Genomic DNA, 20,312 nt, shown 5'->3' on the forward strand with positions numbered 1-20,312 from the left:
TTTGACAAATGTACCCTGATAATGTAAGATAACATCAAGGAAGACAAACTGGTTGAGGGCTTATATGAGAACTCTCTGTACTATATTTGTAACTTTTCTACAAATCTAAAATTACTCCAAAATAAAAACATGTATTTTATTTAAAAATTAACAAGCTTCAACGGCTCCCCACTTACTAGAGCAGGTCCATATTTCCAACTTGTTGAAGCCCTCCACTGACTTATTTTTATTATAACTGCCCTTATGACTATGAAGTGGTATCTCACTGTGGTTTTGATTAGCCCTGTTTCTTTTAGAGCTACCATAAGCCACCCAGTTGCCCAGAAACACTTATCTTCAGTCATTTTCACTATTTTCCATCTCTAACCTCAGTGTCAAATGTTGTTTCTCCTTGAAGCTACTCTCCAGCATCCAATCGGCTGTTCTCAGACATACTGTACCCTTTAAGAAATGAGTACCACTGAATCTGCTGTCAGCTCTGATTGGAATGTGTGTTTCTGCACTCAAAGGAAAATATTTTCTAAGATTTTCATAACTTAGCCTGAGTTAGTTGCTTTGTGCTGTATCCCCTGCCGTTTTTGTCTTTTGAGACAGGAGCCTCACCCTGTTGCCCAGACTGGAGTGCAGTGGCATAATCTCAGCTCACTGCAGCCTTACCCTCCTGCACTCAGGTGTTCTTCTTTCTTCAGCCCCTGCAAGTATCTGGAAAGTCAGGAGATCAAGACCAGCCTGGCCAACATAGTGAAACCCCAACTCTACCAAAAATACAAAAATTAGCTGAGCATGGTGGTGGGCACCTGTAGTCCCAGCTACTTGGGAGGCTGAGGCAGGAGAATAACTTGAACCGGGAGACGGAAGTTGCAGTGAGCCGAGATCGTGCCACTGCACTCCAGCCTGGACAACAGAGTGAGACCCTGTCTCAAAAAAAAAAATTGCTGTGAGTGTTATAGTCTACATATAGTAGTCATAATCTCTATCTTGCTTTGTGTAAACATGTGTATATTTCATTGCAGAAATATTGATATATTTAATTCGACAGTGCTACCCCTCTCTATGTAAAGTGTTAAAAAAAATATGGTTGTTACAGCCTATGACTTTGCTAAAATCTGAAAATTCAGAATTCTGAAGCATATCTGGCTTCGAAAGTTTCAAGTAAGGGAAATGTGTTCCTAAATCAAGGGACAGTGTGCAGAATTGAGAACATCATAAAATAAATGACAGAACCTTTGTGGACCTGCTCCATTTATGGGGCAGAAGTGAGAGAGTGAATGGGATGAAGAAGAGGATCAAATTGGGAGAGGAATAACAACAGTGCCTGACACCTAGTAAATATTCAATAAATATTTGTTAACCAAAAGAATATAGTGAGAGGCAAGAAAGAAAAGATGTCAGCTGGGTGTGGTGGATCACTCCTGTAATCCCAGCACTTTTGAAGGCTGAGGCAGCTAGATCACTTGAGACCAGCCTGGGCAACATGGAGAAACCCTGCCTCTACTAAAAATACAAAAATTAGCTGGGCATGGTAGTGCATACCTATAATCCCAGCTACTTGGGAGGCTGAGGCATGAGAATTGATTGAACTCGGGAGACGAAGCCTGCAGTGAGCCGAGATTATGCCACTGCACTCCAGCCTGGGTAACAGAGCAAAACTCTGTCTCAAAAAAAAAAAAAAAAGGTTCAAGGAGTAGTGACCAGTCACTTTTGAAAGCTCAAAAACAATTGAAAAATGAGGATTGAGAATAAAAAACATATTAATTCATAATATACAGTACATATTTCCAAAAAAGATTAAACTACAAAAATAAAAAGGGAAACATTGAAAAAAGGAAATGATAACTCAAAATCACCCAACCTAACATACAAAATATACCTAGGCATCGAAATTAGCCTCAAGTCTTCCTGGGAAGCTGAGAAAAGAGAGGAATGATAGGTTATAGAGTTTTAATGTCCTTAAATTCACTAGGACTCAAACTTTTTACTAACATTTGCAGAAATATCAAGTACAGGCCAGGCGTGGTGGCTCACGCCTGTAATCCCAGCACTTTGGGAGGCCAACGTGGGCGGATCATGACTTAGGAGATCGAGACCATCCTGGCCAACAAAGTGAAACCCCGTCCCTAATAATAATGATAAAAAATTAGCCAGGCGTGGTGGTACATGCCTGTAGTCCCAGCTACTTGTGAGGCTGAGGCAGGGGAATCACTTGAACCCAGGAGGCAGAGGTTGCAGTGAGCTGTGATCATGCCACTGCACTCCAGCCTGGTGACAGACTGAGACTGTGTCTCAAAAAACAAAAACAAACAAACAAAAAATATCAAGCACAATCTAATGTAAGGAATGAATGATGAATGATGAACTACAATATGGTTGTCTTTAGTTGTAATTTTACAAATGTTCTTCCAGTGTTCATTTTCCAGTGTTTATTTTCATCTGAAAGTGACAAAAAACAAAACAAAACAAAAAAAACAAATATCAAGCACAATCTAATGTAGGGAATGAATGATGAACTACAATATGGTTGTCTTTAGTTGTAATTTTACAGATGTTCTTCCAGTGTTCATCTTCCAGTGTTTATTTTCATCTGAAAGTGACAAAATTAAACACAACTCTGAAAGCATCTCTTCATAAGGTGAGTTAAGTTGAGCTCTTAGTGATCAACTAGTATTATTACTAAATTTATAGAATTTTGAGGTTGTCTTGTTTTTTCTAGAATCAGGTTGTCTTTTTATATAATATACATTATATCATTTAACAAGCACTTTGAGTAAAAATCCTGGGCTAACTACTGAAGATACATATAAACAAGGTCTAAAGACTGCCCTATGAAATCTCAATCAACAGCAGCCTAGTATAATCTCTAGAAATGTTTCCCCTCTTACTAGCTATTTAATATTTAACTGGTCTAAGGTTTCAAAGACATCCACTAGCATTAACAACAACCAAATTCTATAAGTTCTATTCAGTGAAACTTCAATTTGGTTTCTTATTTAATTTGCATAGAATTTGATTCTGACCAGTTGCTAAAAAAAAATTAGTAATTCCGGAACCAAAGGTTTTCTTTCTTAAGAAGATGATGCTAAATCTAGAATACTAATAAAGCATGTGTTTTAAGTTACTTTCTAATAGTGATGTTGGTTTGAGGTAAGCCACTTATGTTCTTTATGACCCCATTTGACCTACAGCATGACGTTTTGAGATGGCTAACTAAGACCAGAAGTGTAGGCCATGAACAATTTATAGTGTAATATATTCATATTGATTGCAAGGGTAAAACTATCGTTTTAATACTATTGTTTCTTTACATGTTACAGAATGTAGGTTTTAGACAAATATGGTGGCTTTTGCATATTAAAAAAATGCAGTTTCAACATGATTGTTTCTCTGGTGGGTAAAGAACAACAGTGAAGTATTCAAGATGCAAAATTCAGAACTCTTCCAAACAGTTATCAAAAAACAGTGAGGGCTGGAAGTTGAAAGAAAGGAAAATATATGAGCAGAGTGACAGTTTTGGGCAATGCTATAAATGACACTATGACTTAACCCCCTTTTCTAAGCAACTATTCATTTTTCACAGGAGTTTGAAATATTACTCAGGAAGACAAGCCAATGATTTTGGCAGTGAGAATCTTATACCATAAAATGTTAAGATAGTTTATTTAACAATGGGCTTAAATAAATGGTTTCATTAAAATATCTTAGTTTCTTGTCACCTGAATCTTGAAAGATAATTAGAAGGGAGAAATCTGTTGAATAATTACTAATTAAAAACTAGATAATTTAGCATTTTTTTTACCTTAGCTACTCATTTAGGAAATGTTTATTATTTAGATGTTAACATTCATTTTCACTAATTTAATTCTGCTTAATACAACATGATTATTTAAAGTTAAATTGTGTTAAGTAAATTTATCATTACTCTATAGAAAATCAAAAACAGTGCCACAGTTTACTCAAATGTTTTAATATTTTTATTTAGCATTTGAGAGTTTTAAGTATTATGAAAATATTGGGCCTGGTGAGAGACTCCACTTTTCTTTTTAAGAGACGCATCTATTCTTTTAAGTGATCAGGGTCCCATTTAGTCAATTATTTCTTCCATATGGCTCAAAAATGTATGTCTTTGTTGGTCATGTATTTGATTGACCTTTTATGAAAGGCAGACAGTTGACCAGGGGTTGCCTTATTTTAGAGTCTCCTCAGAAATGACTAAATGTTTTCCAGATGAACATACTATGAACCAAGCAGGGAGCTAGGAATTAGAAATCATTGCCTTAAACCAGGGGAATTTGTGGACTATTTCTGCTGGCACTCAGTGACCTAAAGGAATTGACCCACAGAGCAATTTCCTTCACTCTCCACAGTGTAAGTCATGAAATCAACTCAAGGTAAGATATACGTATTTATGGCTAGGCTCAGTGGCTCATGGCTGTAATCCCAGCACTTTGGGAGGCCGAGGCAGGTGGATCACCTGAGGTCAGGAGTTCAAGACCAGCCTGGTCAACATCATGAAACCTCGTCTCTACTAAAAATACAAACATTAGCCGAGCATAGTGGCAGGCGCCTGTAATCCCAGCTACTCGGGAGGCTGAGGCAGGAGAATTGCTTGAAACCTGGAGGTGGAGGTTGTGGTGAGCTGAGATCTCACCACTGCACTCCAGCCTGGACAACAGAGCGAGATTCCATCTCAAAAAGAGAGAGAGAGAGAGAGAGAGACATTTATTTATAGTCCACTTGTTTCCAAAGAATAATTTAAGGCAGCTGTAAAGGCTTCTATCTTTTCCCTGTTTTCTCATTTTAAATTCATTCAAAGTGACTTTACAAAATATAAACTTTAGTTACCAGTGGAGGTAGAAGAGGGTGATCAATTTATTACTGTGTCATTTGTCACTGGACCCCGCATCTGCTAAAATTGGCACTAATATCCCACTTCATCCCTTTTTAAAGAAAATAAAAATAAGGCCGGGCGCGGTGGCTCAAGCCTGTAATCCCAGCACTTTGGGAGGCCGAGGCGGGTGGATCACGAGGTCAAGAGATTGAGACCATCCTGGTCAACGTGGTGAAACCCCGTCTCTACTAAAAATACAAAACATTAGCTGGGCATGGTGGTGCGTGCCTGTAATCCCAGCTACTCAGGAGGCTGAGGCAGGAGAATTGCCTGAACCCAGGAGGCGGAGGTTGCGGTGAGCCGAGATTGCGCCATTGCACTCCAGCCTGGGTAACAAGAGCGAAACTCTGTCTCAAAAAAAATAAATAAATAAATAAATAAAAAAAATAAAAATAACATTTCAATAGGAATAAAATATGTTCTATGTTGCTTTTCCTCCTTTATCTCTATATTATAACCTAAACCTATTTAAGATACAAATTTAAGAATACATTTTAAGCCATACAGGGAAAATAAATGATGAGTATATACAAACTCTAAAACTACACCTAAGATAATTTATTTTAAAAAAATAATGCTCCTCTGTATAACTTGTTATCCAAAGTTGAATGGTTGGTACTTTTTTTAAGGAAAAATAGGCCCCCTGCAAAAGGCCAAAATACATTTGTAAAGTTCACCTAAGATAATTGGAAAATACACCAGTTATGTACATATTTATGTTTTCTTAATCAAAAGAATAGAAAGAAGTATAAGGCACCACATGCTTCTAGGTATGACTCCCTAAACAATCTGGAACACAACATTTAGCGTCTATAATTTTAAAACATAGGAACTAGAGATAAGTTGTCTGATACATTGTCTTATTGGAAAATAGCTTAGGGAATTGCAGGGATTTGGAGAAAGAAACTAATACATAATGATACCCATTTGCAATAATAGAACACTTTAAGGGATTTATCTAAAGTACATTTCAGAGATGGATGATTTGGGTAGATGCATTTGAACCTTTAAAAATTTTATGAGTTAAATTCATTAAGTCAGTGACATTTAGAAACATTGCTGCTGCCTTCTGTGTTCTCAACAGAGTCTAAATTCAGCTACATGTATCTTGTGATTACAAGATATGGTTACAAATAGCAATAATTGTTGCAAAGCAAATTACAGAGTGACACAGGAAAACATTCCCCCTCCAACAGAGAGGGGAGTGGATTACCTCACTCATATAGCCTGCAGGTTATATAATGAAGATTGCAGACTTTGAAATAAAAAAGAAATGTATGCCAAAATAGAAAAATGATTTCATGAAAAATAAAGGCAGATTCTTTTCTTTAGGAAAAAACACCTAAAGAATTGATGAGAAACTTCAAGCACAAATATTTAAGTGTTTATGGCTCTGGAAACTGTTTCTAAAAAGCTTATTTATTCGTTTCCATAACTATTCATAGGATGCAATCATGCAAATAACAGCTTTATTCATATAGGGCTTGAAAATATTACGATTATATTGCACAATGTTGCACAACAAATGTACATCTATACATATACACAATATATTACATTTTTATATTGTATACATATAATTACATTGTAACAATATGTCACATTTATATACAATACAACTTAAAAATGAGTAATTTCTACTTAGATTCAGTATCCAGACAAAAGTATTACTGTTAATTTTAACTCACATATTTTAGTAAGACGTGGACAGAACATTAGCATTACACATTTGAATTACTTCAGGATACATTTTTATATAAGTAACCTCCAGGAAGTTGCCACACACATAAGCAATTATTGCAATAGAGATTCCAAGAAGTAGGGAAAGAAACCATTTTATTTTTGTCTGTGGCAGTTCATTCCTTTAACTCAGATTTTCTCCATCTTTTTAAACCCTTCTTTGATAAATTTTAAAATCTCATGATTGAAGCTTCCCAACTCAGCATTCTGTAACACCCTCCTCCCAGAACCCTGAAACTGAATCAGAAATTACTGATAACGAGAAGACTGAATGTACCTTATTATAATTTCTTGCTTGTCTACCTGTTCAATATACTGCAGACTCCATGAGGATAGGGTGGGGAAACTGGAAGATAATGGATGGGGATGAAAAGAAAGCTTATCACTTTGTTTTCTTTATACTTCTTGACTTTTGAGCCATGCTGTGATGGTTAATTTTATGTGTTTACTTGACTGGGCTAAGCGATGCCCCGAGAGTTGGTAAGACATTATTTCTGAGTGTGTATGTGGGGGTATTTCCAGAAGAGATTCACACTTGAATCACTAGGCTGAGTAAAGATGATCCAGCCTCACCTATGTGGGTGGACATCATCCAGTCTACTGAATGCCAGGATAAAACAGAAAGGCGGAGGAAGAATTAATTTTCTATTCTTGAACCTAAACATCCATCTTCTCCTGTTTTTGGACATCAAAGCTCTTGATTATTGGGCCTTTGGACTCCAGGACTTACACAAGCACCCCTGAACACACACACACACAGGACTTACACAAGCACCCCTGAACACACACACACACACACACACACACACACACACACACACGTTCTCATGCCTTCAGCCTTGGACCAAGAGACACATCATCGGATCCCCTGGTTCTCAGGATGTTGGTATTGGACTGAATTGCACCACTGGCTGTCCTAGTTCTTCAGCTTGCAGAGGATGCAAGCTGGGACTTCTCAGCCTCTGTAATCATGCAAGTCAATTCTCATAATAAATCTCCATGTGTGTGTGTCTCTGTGTGTGTGTATCCTACTGGCTCTGCTTCTCTGGAGAACCTAATGCACATGTGAATAAATTTCCTATTCAAAAATTAAAAAGTCCTCATGATAAAGATTTTTTTTTTTTTTTTTTTTGGGACGGAGTTTCGCTCTTGTTACTCAGGCTGGAGTGCAATGGCGCGAGCTCGGCTCACCGCAACCTCCGCCTCCTGGGTTCAGGCAATTCTCCTGCCTCAGCCTCCCGAGTAGCTGGGATTACAGGCACGTGCCACCATGCCCAGCTAATTTTTTATATTTTTTTAGTAGAGACGGTGTTTCACTGTGTTGACCAGGATGGTCTCGATCTCTTGACCTCATGATCCACCCGCCTCGGCCTCCCAAAATGCTCGGATTACCGGCTTGAGCCACCGCGCCCGGCCGCCATGATCAAGATTTGTTCCTGAATAGTTAGCACTCAGGTAAACCAGGTTCATTTTTCAAAAGGATTCATTGTAACTGAATTGGCCAAGTCCAGTCACTTTGGTCTGTTAGTATATGAAGGTATCCTGAAAACAGGGAATCAGACATTTTGTTATTCTTGAAAATATTATACTTTCTGTAGTAGAAATGACTGAGAAACACCAAGGGCACACAGTTACTGACATGAAGATGGCAAACAGGTGAACACTGGCTAGAATACTATGCTGAAAAAAGATCTGAGAGTAAGTGGGAGATTGATGAGCCACTGCTACCAAAGGTAAAGAAGGGTGTGGTCATTCATTCACCAATAGGTCAAGCACAGTTTGGCCTAACCTGTCCATCTTATGGTGATTGAAATGAGTTGGTATATTTCTCATTGAAGAATTTTAACATATAGAGGAAGTTTGTTATTGGCTCACATGTAGAAATCTTGTTACTATGTGTTTTTCTTATCACCCATTGCTTCTTACTATGACCATTTTCTTCCCATTTTTCAAAATACAAGTAAGTCTTAGCCATCTACATTGATCAATGTTGGGTAAAAATATCCGGTATTTAGCAGTTCTCAAAGCAGCCTTTGTTAGCTTCTTAAAATCCCACAAAGACAGCAAGAGATGAAAAATTACAATACCACCACCAACAGACTCTGCAAAGAATATTAATCAAGTAGTATAGGACAGAGAAGCTGGATTGAGGACCTATGATAGTCCCATTTCATTGTATGATCAATTCGTCTCAGCTCTGAAGAAAATGCACATGCACTTCAATTGGGTGACCAATACAATGTAGTAAAGATAGTGTCTTAATTCAGAGGCAGATAAAACCAACTCTTTATATTTGAATTTCAAATTCAAAGAGGGGCAGAAACAATGAGGAAATATAAGAAAGCCATGCTGGAAGAGGAACATAGATGAGGAGGGAGTTTAAGGTCAGTAATATTAAGAACTTGAAGAACTTGGTCCCAGGAGCAGAAAGAGATGCTAAAATAGCAATTCCAAGTTCCATTCATTTTCCTTGGATGTATCATTTTACCAAAACTACAATCTGTCACTTTTTTGTAGGATTATGAAGACCCACATCATCTGCCATCTGTTTTAGAAATGCAGCCCATGTCATCCTGACATCTAAATGATGATGTTCCTATCACCTCATTCTCACATCTGCCTGCTGAAATATAAGAAAAGCTTTATTTTGCTGTATCTCAGTATCATGTGTAAATCTAGTTCCTTTAAGCCCCCTTTCTGGATAAATTCTGACCTATCAAAAATGCCTAACTCTATCTTTTTGCATTTTCTCTGAAGGAAATAATTTGGCAACTTCATTGCTCACCACTGAATGCAAATTGTAGCATTTCATAAATCTGCATTCCAAGGAACAGGACAGTGATTAATAAAAAGAATGGGAAGTTTGGAAATCTTAGAGGGTTGTTTTTAAAACAGGAACAATCCTTCCATGCTTCCTTCCCCAATTTAAGATTTTGTGATGCTCTCTGATGAGCAAAAAAGCCAAAAACCAAATTACCAGGTCTGACAGAGTGACTCAGAAGGGATTATTTTGTGTTATTTTTAATGCCATAACTTAATTCTTTTATTTAAATGCTAATTGATTATCCTAGCAGAACCCTCTAGTGGCAGAATCAATTTCAGTAATAATGTTGATGGCTGCAATATGATCAACTGAAGCCTCCACCACTTGGTACAAAAGGAGTGGAAATGATAGGTAGCTCATTAATCATTTATTCCAGAGATGAATGTGTTCAGTTGCTGATAGGGTGCTGTAGGTGAATGCTGCCAAAATGAGAAATGTCAACTGTCAGGCCTCATGCATAATAACTGTGGAGCTATTTTTAAGCTTCTTTGAAGATTAAAGTTATGCCCTTTTTCCCTACAGTTCTGTCACATATACTTGGCAATTCTCTGCAAATTCATTTTCACTATGCTCAGATGTCTCTGCTTGAGAAAATATATACAGCTTAAAATCTAGCATATTTGAAAAGTTACTTAGAATCTGCAGTGATCCATACACTGGAAGAGGACTCTAAATGAATAAACAAGAAGTAAAATATACAAACCTGGAGAGATAAGGAGTAATTTTTTTGGCCAATTTTTCCATTGAGATATGTTTTATCAGGATGATACATGTTTTTAATTTCCCAGGTCCCCATAGGGAACATAGATTTTCTTTTTTTTTGAGACGGAGTTTCGCTGTTGTTGCCCAGACTGGAGTGCAATGGCACGATCTCGGCTCACCGCAACCTCCGCCTCCTGGGTTCAAGCAATTCTCCTGCCTCAGCCTCCCGAGTAGCTGGGACTGCAGGCACGCACCATCATGCCCTGCTAATTTTTGTATTTTTAGTAGAGACGAGGTTTCATCTTGTTGACCAGGATGGTCTCGATCTGTTGACCTCGTGATCCACCCACCTCGGCCTCCCAAAGTTCTAGGATTATAGGCGTGAGCCACCGCGCCCAGCCACATTTTCTGTATTTCATGTAACATTTTCTGAAGACAGAAGTAACAGAATTCAATAAAATATATTTAAAGACAATAAAATGTTTCTAAAATAGTTGTTCCCAAATGACCTTCAAAATGTGTCCCAGCTTACTTGTCTCTTAATTGTGTCTGATTCTTCCAGAAGAAAAAAAATAAGTTCCCTACCTGGAATATTCTCTTTTGGAAGTCAACAGTATCTTAACACTCATTGAAAGAGTTACCCTCAATATTCCAAAAAGCATTTAATGTTATTTCAAAAAGCTATGTTAAAAAATGCTAATCAAAAATGCTAATCTGTCCTGAGTGACAAGTGACCCTACATTCCATTTTTGAATGGAAGAAAAAGATCAGAAGATTTAAAATGATAAAACATATTACTTTAAAAAAAGTATTATTTTAGCAAGAGATACTTCTCCCACATTTGTCACATTGCTGAATATGTTTGCTCCATAAAGCATATATCTCTTAATCTATTTTGGGAACATTTATGTACCATAAAGATACATATCCATGGTTGTTCAAATATTAACTATACCTGCTTAATGCATAATAAAAAATATGCAAATTGATAGGAAAATATTTTTTGACACAATATAGCAGCACAGGAACTTTGTAACATTCAAATTTTTACTATGAATTAATATGTGGTGCTGAAAAGGATACTTAGTTTAACATTTTACAGTAGTAACTTATTTATCATCAGCAAAATATGTGGCTGCAATGTGATATAAATCTGGATAAACATGAATTTGGACATCTACTATTCCAAGCTCTAGGCTTTCTTATGTGTAAGTCGAGCTAAAATTCTTTAAATAAAAAGATGTAAGATCAACAATTTGCATGAATTCTTACATATATATCTGTTTCAAATTGTAAGACATTAATCCCTTCAAATGCTCCTCCAGACTTCTCTGTCTCTGTGACTTTACATTTTAAGAGACTCATTTGATTTCTGTATCTAAATTTCCAGTTAAGAAATTATATTAAGGTAATATGCTTTTCATAAATTGAATGATCAAAGTCTTTACTGAATTATTGCTGCTAACATTACAGAAATTATACTTTAATCCTAAAGCTGCCTTTTTAGCAAAGCATTTTAAAACATTATGCCATTAATAGTAGATGAGTAAGAAAATTACATTTTTCAAAAATGTTATGGAAATCTGTTTCCTCAAATTATTTTTAATTAGAAAATAATTTTTAAAAGTGCAAAATGAGAAAATTAAAATAAATAGATATTTTATGGCTTGCAGAAAGAGATGCTAAAATGATGCTCATTTTATGCAAATGCTATAGCAGATGTAAATATTGAGTAGATTTGGTTCTGCTGAAAACTGTGCTTATATCTACCTCTTCCACTAGACATACAACTCCTCCAAGGCAACTATGGTTCTATCAATCCTTTAACATCAGAACCTTTAACACACTGTTCAGCACAGCTAAGTCTGTGAGTGCTAGATGTTTTGTTGAAGCATAGACACACAGGTATGTTCAGAATTCATCACTTAAACCTAAATAACTTGCTATTATTGGAAATGAATTAAGCAAAGTGCACTCCAGATTAGATTGGACAATAATCACATAAATTCAGTACATATAGGAGGACAGCTTTCCCACCACAGACCCAAAGCCGAAAAAGAGGAGTCAGGAAATCTCATCAGGAAGATATAGGAGAAAAAACGTTGAAATAAAGTTATTAATCATGTACCACTAACCTCAGATAAATCAGAATTATTTTATGTATCCATTTCCCAATATGCTAAATGGAGAACACAATGCACTATTTCCAAAAGTAATAAAGAATTCAGAGGACTCTATCTTATTATTCCTGTATATTACTAGTGTAGAATAGGAAACCTAGAAAATGCTTTCTGAACAATTACATTTCAATCCAAATTTTCATACTATCTTGTAGCCGGTTTTTTCACCTCATAAAATAAATCCTGAACACATGATTGTTTCACTGTGTTTAATAAGATACTAGGTCATGGATAACTTTTATTTTCTTTTCTGAGACAGAGTCTCACTCTGTCACCCAGGCTGGAGTGCAGTAGTGTGATCTCTGCTCACTGTAACCTCTGCCTCCCAAGTTCAAGCGATTCTTCTGCCTCAGTCTGGGACTACAGGTGTGTGCCACCACGCCTGGCGAATTTTTGTATTTTTCGTAGAGACCGGTGTTCCACTATGTTGGCCTGGCTGGCCTCAAATTCCTGACCTCATGATCCACCCGCCTTAGCCTCCCAAAAACCTGGGATTACAGGCATGAGCCACTGTGCCCGGCCCATGGATAACCCCTTTCCTTTCACTTACCAATACATTATGGAATCTTTGTCAGTGAAAATATCTATACTAATTGAATCATTTCTTAGTATCCCACTGTATGTATATACAATCTTTTATTCTTTTCTATTATTGGACACTTAGGTTTCCAAGTTTTTGTTATAAACAATACTGTGTAGAACCGTATCATAAAAACATATTTGTGCACTGATGCAGTCAATCCCTCAGAAAATATTCCCAGATACTGTCAAAGGGTATGAACCTTTTTAAGGCTTCTGATTAATACTGTTTACCTGTCCTCAAGACTTAAACTCTCATAAGCTGTTATCTCAGAATGTTTCCTTCTCACATCTATGATAATACCTATTATTATTTAAAATCTATGCAGACAGGTGAACAGTATTCTACTTCTTAATCAGCATGTAACTGATTATTTATTTAAACTTGCCAGCTCTTCTATTTTGTTTGCACAAGTCTTTGATTGATATTATCTACTGATTGTTTTTTCCTGGGCTTTGAAAATGTCCTTTATGAATTAAAGGTGTTTGTCATACATTTGTTTGACTTGTAACTATTTACGGTTTTTGCAATACCAAATTTTGATGATTTGGAAAAGAAGCAAAGGTGTGCTTCCTTTTGCTTTCTTCTTTTGCACTGCTAAGTGCAGAACCAGTGACAACAGCGTATACATCTTATTCCTGTCTATAGTGAGAAGGATTCTAGCATTTCTCTACTAGGTATGATGTGTGAGACAGTAAAATAGGAGGGGATAAGATGGAGAGAAAACATTTTCTTTGCATGATAAAAACTAACCTAAAAAACAAATTAGAGATCAATTTTTGAATTTTGTCAAGTGCTTTGTACATCCAAAGAGCTAGTGACATGGTTCTTCTCTTTTGGTGTATTCACAGTAAATATAAGTAAATATTACTCAGTACTTAATTCTTAGAATAAACTCTTGTCATAGTGAATTATTCTCTTACTTATGCAACCTACAAAGTAGTGCACAGAAGCAGAAAACACAAATTAAAAGTACAGATTAGAAAGCCAAGACTTCTAGAATCTTAAGTCTTGGCTATATTTGCTATTTGTGTAACCTAGGACAAGTGACCTGATGTCCCTATGCCTGAGTTGCCTCATTTACAGAATGGAGACAAAAATGATATACCTGCCTCATAGGTTTATTGTGAAAACAGGATAATGTATTGGCAAACAGGCATTAACACTAATTATAATTCTCCTTACTATACTAATGCATTTGATACTAATTTTATTCATGACTTTATCATTAAATTTGTGTTAATTTGATATCTGGGTTCTTAGCTTTTAAAAACTTTGGGAAGCTTTCCTTCAGTACTCTGGGAAAAGTAGTATTTTATAAAAATTAATATATTTGTAAAGTGCTGCTTGTTATAATCAGCAAAGTAACCTACAACATTTTCAGGGAGGAGAGAAAACTGGATGATGGAAGGAGGGAGTAGAGGACAGGGGAGCTGCTATCTAGTAAGCCGTTTTTGTCATTGTGATGTGGGTCACTAGACTTGATACAAGATGCTGACCTAACACCAAATATGCCTCTCCTACCTCTCTGATGCCTATCTGAGCAGATGTTAGAAGTGTGTGCCCACTAGCTTTAATTATGGCCATTCTGGGAGAGTAAGTCTCACAGTATGCTTTTGATTATCACTACCTCCCCAGCATTTTAACTGAAATGAACATCAAGTCTAACAGAATGCCAGAAAAGGAAGAAGTACACAGAATAATCCTGGATACTGTCTCCAAGTATCCAGATTAGGGAGTTAAATTTAAACCTAGTTTAGAGTTGAGAATAGATAACAACTCCAAGTTTTCAATAATCAATTGTTAAATTTGCCATAATTTTTTCCTCTCCGTTCACTTTTATACCACATTTAACTCTTAGGAGGTCATTTGGAGGATTTTTGCATACAGCAAAATAGTAATACTCCAAATTTATCCAAATTATGGCATTTTTCTTTTGAGATAGGATTTAGCTACTTTTGTTTATCCTATATTTGGAGCATTACTATTACGGGAAATTTTCATTCTTGAGACAAATGTAGGTTCTTTGTTAAAATTATACTGTATTCATTGAAAAAGTACTGCTACGGGAGTAACCTATGAAAATTAAGGTAGTAATGACTGCTAATCACTGCCATTTATAGAGCACTGTGTGACAGGGATATGGCAAGTCATGTTTATTGCATCACCTAATGCCCCCACACTTTATAAGGTAGGTATTTCTGTATCTTTCTTTTAACATATGAAGAAACTGAAGCTCAAAAAGGTCAAGTCACTTACCAAAGATCCTGAGGCTAGGATTATAAGTTTCAAAGGCCATTCCTTTACTATTTTCAGTCAAATGAATGACTGAAATTCAGTCATCCAATTAAAAACAGAACTACATTCTTTTAAATATTATGTGAAGCATTGATAATGGGAAACTATTTTTAAAATATACCATTATAAAGAATAATAACCATTCTGGAAAGTGGGTTAAACTGAAAAAGAGAGCCTAAAAGGAATGTTAACTTTAAGTATAAAGTCTGTCATCAAAATAAGTACCAATATAACTTCATGTGGATTATTTGTAAAGGAATCATAATTTCTTTATTAGATACAATGACTTCACCCCAGATTTACTGAATCTTTTAAAAATAATAAAAATACTTTTATTAAACACTTCTATTGATCATGTTTAGGTAAAATACCTTGTTGAGTTTGTAAACCCAAATACCAGTGACTTTGTGACAAAAATGAGAAAATAATTTGAATCTACCTTCATTGTCCACACACACTGAAATGCAAAATGCACACCAGAGACATAAACTGCATGTTTGGGCTTCACAGAAAACAATATGAGGTTGACACACACAATCTTAAAAATGTCACCCTTATATATTAGGATTACAAATCAGCATATTACATAATAGACTTTACATTCATGTTTTATAGTGTATTTCCAAAACTTGTAACTATTTCAGATAAATTCAATAATTTTATATTTTACTTTAGCTAATGAGAAATGAAAATTATTATATAAGAGTTTGACATTACTTAAAGCTGACTTTCATATTTAGGACATAGTAAATTTGAAAGGAACACTTAAAATAAAATATTAAAGGTAGACGTTATGTGTTTATAAAATGAAATCAATTAAAATTGACTGGAAGGCTGGAAAAAGTACCCTTAATAGCCATCTTTAAAAAAATTTGCATTTTCCATTTCTTTCATTTGAAAAGATTGTCACATAAATGAGACATTTAGAGTAGATATGTATTGCTTCCAATGTTTTCCTAGAAAAGGGTTTTATGTATCAGATACTCAAGGTAAAAAATAAATTTAATCTACTTTTAATATTTAGGTTACACCTCAAACTAATCTGACAGATCTTAGTTTTTATAAGGCAAAACTGCTAATATGAAAGCTCTTAAAATTCTTCAGTTTATTTCTCCAAAATCTAAAAAATAAAATTAGATTTACTCTTTTAAACACAGCTTCAACTACAAGCTTCCTAGTTCAGTCCCTCTGCATATGGCAGATGACAGAGAAGCATCCTGTAAATCCTTGGTATTTCTCTTACAACTCTCTAGCTATGAAATCAGAAAAAGTAAATTTTAAATAAAGTCCCTGACTTAGCTCCAGTAACACGTACATTTAAAAACTTACATCTAAAGTGACCCTATTTTCCCAACACCTCCTAGTCTACCTTGGAAAGAACAAAGAATGTTATTCCTAATCAGGAGGGAATTTGACAGTACAGAAACACTGACATAGATTATGCTAAATGGTTAGTTACATATAATCTTACATAGACTTTGTATTCAGTAAAATATTCTCGGATGATGAGGATAAGATGACAAATTAATATGGAGAAAAACCTCTGAAGACAAATTAAGACATTGGAAAGCAAAAGGTAGAAAGTGAAAATTTTATATGTTCACCTGAAATCGTACATGTTTTTCTCTTCTGAAGAGAAAAAGTTGTAAGATAGATTCTTCATCTTGGCTTTTCTAGGAAGACAATGTCTATGCCAAAAGATTGCTTATCTTAAAATAAAAACATATGAAAGAAAGGCTCCTTTGAAAAAATATATATATTTATACATACACACATACACACACACACATGCATATGCATATATATAACATATATTAATAAAAAATATTCTCCAGTATGGGATAGGGACTCTCCAATTCTAAAAGTAAAAATCTATAATTTTAAATCTATCTGAAAGAAATCTAAGCATAGCTGAACTTAAAATTATTGTCTGAATCACTGAATTAGTCATTTTATTTTAAAAGTGCATGGATCTTATTGAAAGATATCCAATTTCAGCTTTGAAGATACAGGCTCAAGGTCTGTTCTTGGCTATTCCAGAAATTGTTGTAGAATGTTCATAATTTCAACATAAACTTATAAAGTTTTTCTAAAGTAGACTTTTCTACCTACTGAACAGAACTCACATCTATACTCTGATGTTTATTTCAGCAGCATTTGTCTCTCTGAAGCACATCAAAATCACTCACACATCAAATTGCTGATCTGATAGAATGATTTATTTTCCCATTACAGGGAAGTCATGAATGACTTGTTCTGAGGTATGTTTCTGAGCTATGAAGGACACCTATTGGAAAGCTCCACACTTGAAGGTTTCTGTTAAGGTGATAACATTTTATGGCTGGACAGTCTCTGCAGGTACCAGATTCCCTGTTGTATCCAACTGCATACATTTACACGTGCATGCGGACACAGGGCACTCTGCGTGGTCCCTAAAAAAATAGGTCAAATAACAGTTAAAAATCCAAATTAGACATATACACATTTATTTATCTAAAAAAATTTTTTTTTTAAGAGACAGGGTCTTGCTATATTGCCCAGGCTGGACTCACACGGCTGGACTCACACTCCTGAGCTCAAGCAATGCTCCTGTCTCAATCTACTGATTAGCTGGGACTATAGGCGTGCACACTGTTCCCACCTGTTTACTTAGATCTATCTATAATGCAACTTTTCAAAATGGCATTTGGGAAAATACAGAAACTAAAACCCAGAGGAAAAAAGCATCAAAAGCATCAAATTATAAATTACTGCCAAGCTGAACTTAAGGGAGAAGTTAAAAAATACATACCTTTTACTTTCTACATATATGGCAAGATATTTCATTTACAGTTGTGAAGGTGACAGGGATGTGCTCAGAGTTTAAATTAGCTAGTGAGACAAACTGGGTATAAATGCTATATCAATGAGGAGCACAGGGCCACTGGTACCATTAAAAATAAAATTCAGTTATGGTCTTAAGAGTTTCAATTGCATGACTATATAAAAAGCTTACTTAGAAGAGAACTGAGGCAGCAGTATGATATGCACTTTTATAATGTCATTATTAATTCAATCGCATGATAATTTACAGCATATTCAGTTGTAAAAAACTCTAAACACATCTTCTCTCTGAATAAAGTTAAATAATGTTATTCAAACATTTAACTCATGCAAAATATTTGAACTAGTTCTTATATAAGGATTACCTTTATAGTTTAAGGTTACATAGGATATCTAACGATGAAATAAATGTTCATACCACCTTTGTTAACCCAAGTGACAGTAAAAATAAAATTCATACTTTGGCTAAATGTTAACAGATAAACCCAAACTATTTAGAAGCAATCTGTGTTATCTCTTGTAACTCCAAGCCTATAAAAGAAGAAATGTGCTGATTACCTGAACCAACTAAGCATATGTCCAGCATGCCCACCGTGCCTGCAATTGTGACACCATGTAAACCAGTTGTTAAACTGGGCTAGTTTTTTGTCCTTACTTAAGTCCACTTTTTCATCTGATTTGGTTCCTCCTATGAGAAAAGAAAATGACCTTCATTAACTGCATCACAATATTTTATTTAAAGTTACTTTCAAAAGGCATTTTTAAAACTATCTTCAAAATATGAATCACATATCATATTGAAATACCGATTTTGATGTTAGGTTCTAGTTTAGATGGAGTGAAACTGAATGACAGGAGCTTCCCTACATTTTTAATAGCCAATACAAAAATGGAAAAATATAAATTATCAAAACCCACTAAGAAACAATCTAACTTTAACACTTTGGGGAGACCAAATCAGTAGTTTAAAATCTTTCCACAAGGAAAATACCAGGCCCAGTTTACAAGTGAATTTTACCTAACATTCAAGGAACAGGTAGGACTGGGCATGGTGGTTCGTGCCTGTAATCCCAGCACTTTGGGAGGCTGAGGTGGACAGACTACTTGAGGCTAGGAGTTGGAGACCAGCCTGGCCAATATAGCAAAACCCCGTCTCTGCTAAAAATAAAAAAATTAGCCGGGGGTGGTGACACATGCCTGTAGTCCCAGCTCCTTGGGAGGCTGAGGCACAAAAATTGCCTAAACCTAGGAACTGGAGGCTGCAGTGAGCCGAGAGAGTGCTGCTGCACTTCAGGTTGGGTGACAGAGCAAGACTGTCTCAAAAAGGAAGACAGACAATCAAGGGACAGGTTATTCGCATCTGTACAAGGCCTTTCAAAGAAGGAAAAAAACAGGAAAAGTTTCCCAATGCACTTCATGAGACTTGAGTAACTTAAGCAATTGCTTAATTAGACTTAATATTTTTACTTAATTGCTATCTATTAAGACATTATGCATAGATAACTATGTTCAAAATTTTGTTTGGACCATTGCAGGTCACACTTTCAGGACCAAAAAGATAATCTTGCAGCTGGGAATAGTTTTTAAAAATATCTGTTTTTGCTAATAATATGAGGTGAAAGGATGTATAAGTAGTTCGATGATTTAAGATGTAAACACACTAAATTTATTCCTGAAAGGGTCACCAAAGATTAATAATGAGAAGGCAAAAAGGAAAGGGGGAAGAGAAAAATAAAATATAGATCTGATATGGACACTACTTTATATCTTTGTGTAAAGCTCTCTTTAGTGCTTGTCATTTTGTTTTTGTGACTTCTAACATAAACAGAAAACAGACTGAAACCAAACAAGCATATCCTTATATTTTTCTGATAAAGCTGGAAATATTAAGATCTACCTCACTGCCAAGTATAAAGGCTTTTTTAAGATCAAATGACTTTAAATTTTAAAAGATTCATAGTGAATTATGAAGACAAGTGCCACAGAACACTTTAGAGGAAACTAGAGTTTCACTTGTGTACTAACTCATAATGTGAGAAGAAAATGAAGGAAACCAGTACATAATCTAACTTTTAAAAAATGTGTCATTGTCCAAAAATTAAGTTCTGTAAGGACAGGGATTTTTGTTTTGTTTACTGTAACATTTCTAGCACTTGGAACACTAGGTAACAAATACAATTTGTTTAATAAATAATATTTATAATGTTTATAATGATGTTAGAACTGTTTTGAGTTCTAATCTTCAAAGCACAATTGAGTATAAAAATATCAAGTCTCGGC

General features: G+C 35.4%; 1 protein-coding gene and 1 long non-coding RNA gene across 6 annotated transcripts in view; both read right to left on the reverse strand.

The window, feature by feature from the left end:
- Positions 1-6,283: 6,283 nt before the first annotated feature.
- LOC116557273 lies at positions 6,284-10,288 on the reverse strand. The gene is made up of 2 exons (XR_004271454.1): positions 10,153-10,288; positions 6,284-6,862 (listed from the first exon to the last, which is right to left on the reverse strand). It is a non-coding gene; the product is annotated as an uncharacterized LOC116557273 (long non-coding RNA).
- Positions 10,289-15,523: 5,235 nt separating this feature from the next.
- Positions 15,524-20,312, reverse strand: part of MIOS (meiosis regulator for oocyte development) — a 41,751-nt gene continuing 36,962 nt past the window's right edge. For 4 of the 5 annotated variants that reach the window (XM_032287138.1, XM_032287134.1, XM_032287135.1 and 1 more), the window contains 2 exons: positions 18,591-18,720; positions 15,524-17,641 (listed from right to left, as the gene is read on the reverse strand). In XM_032287138.1, the coding sequence (XP_032143029.1) occupies positions 17,545-17,641; positions 18,591-18,720 (227 nt within the window). In that variant the 3' untranslated portion in view covers positions 15,524-17,544. The remainder of the gene's footprint in view (positions 17,642-18,590; positions 18,721-20,312) is intronic. The other variant, XM_032287137.1, reaches the window with a different exon arrangement.

The sequence above is a fragment of the Sapajus apella genome, unplaced genomic scaffold (assembly GCF_009761245.1).
Source record: "Sapajus apella isolate SASKATOON/1434 unplaced genomic scaffold, GSC_monkey_1.0 scaffold19, whole genome shotgun sequence".
Lineage (NCBI taxonomy): Eukaryota > Metazoa > Chordata > Mammalia > Primates > Cebidae > Sapajus > Sapajus apella.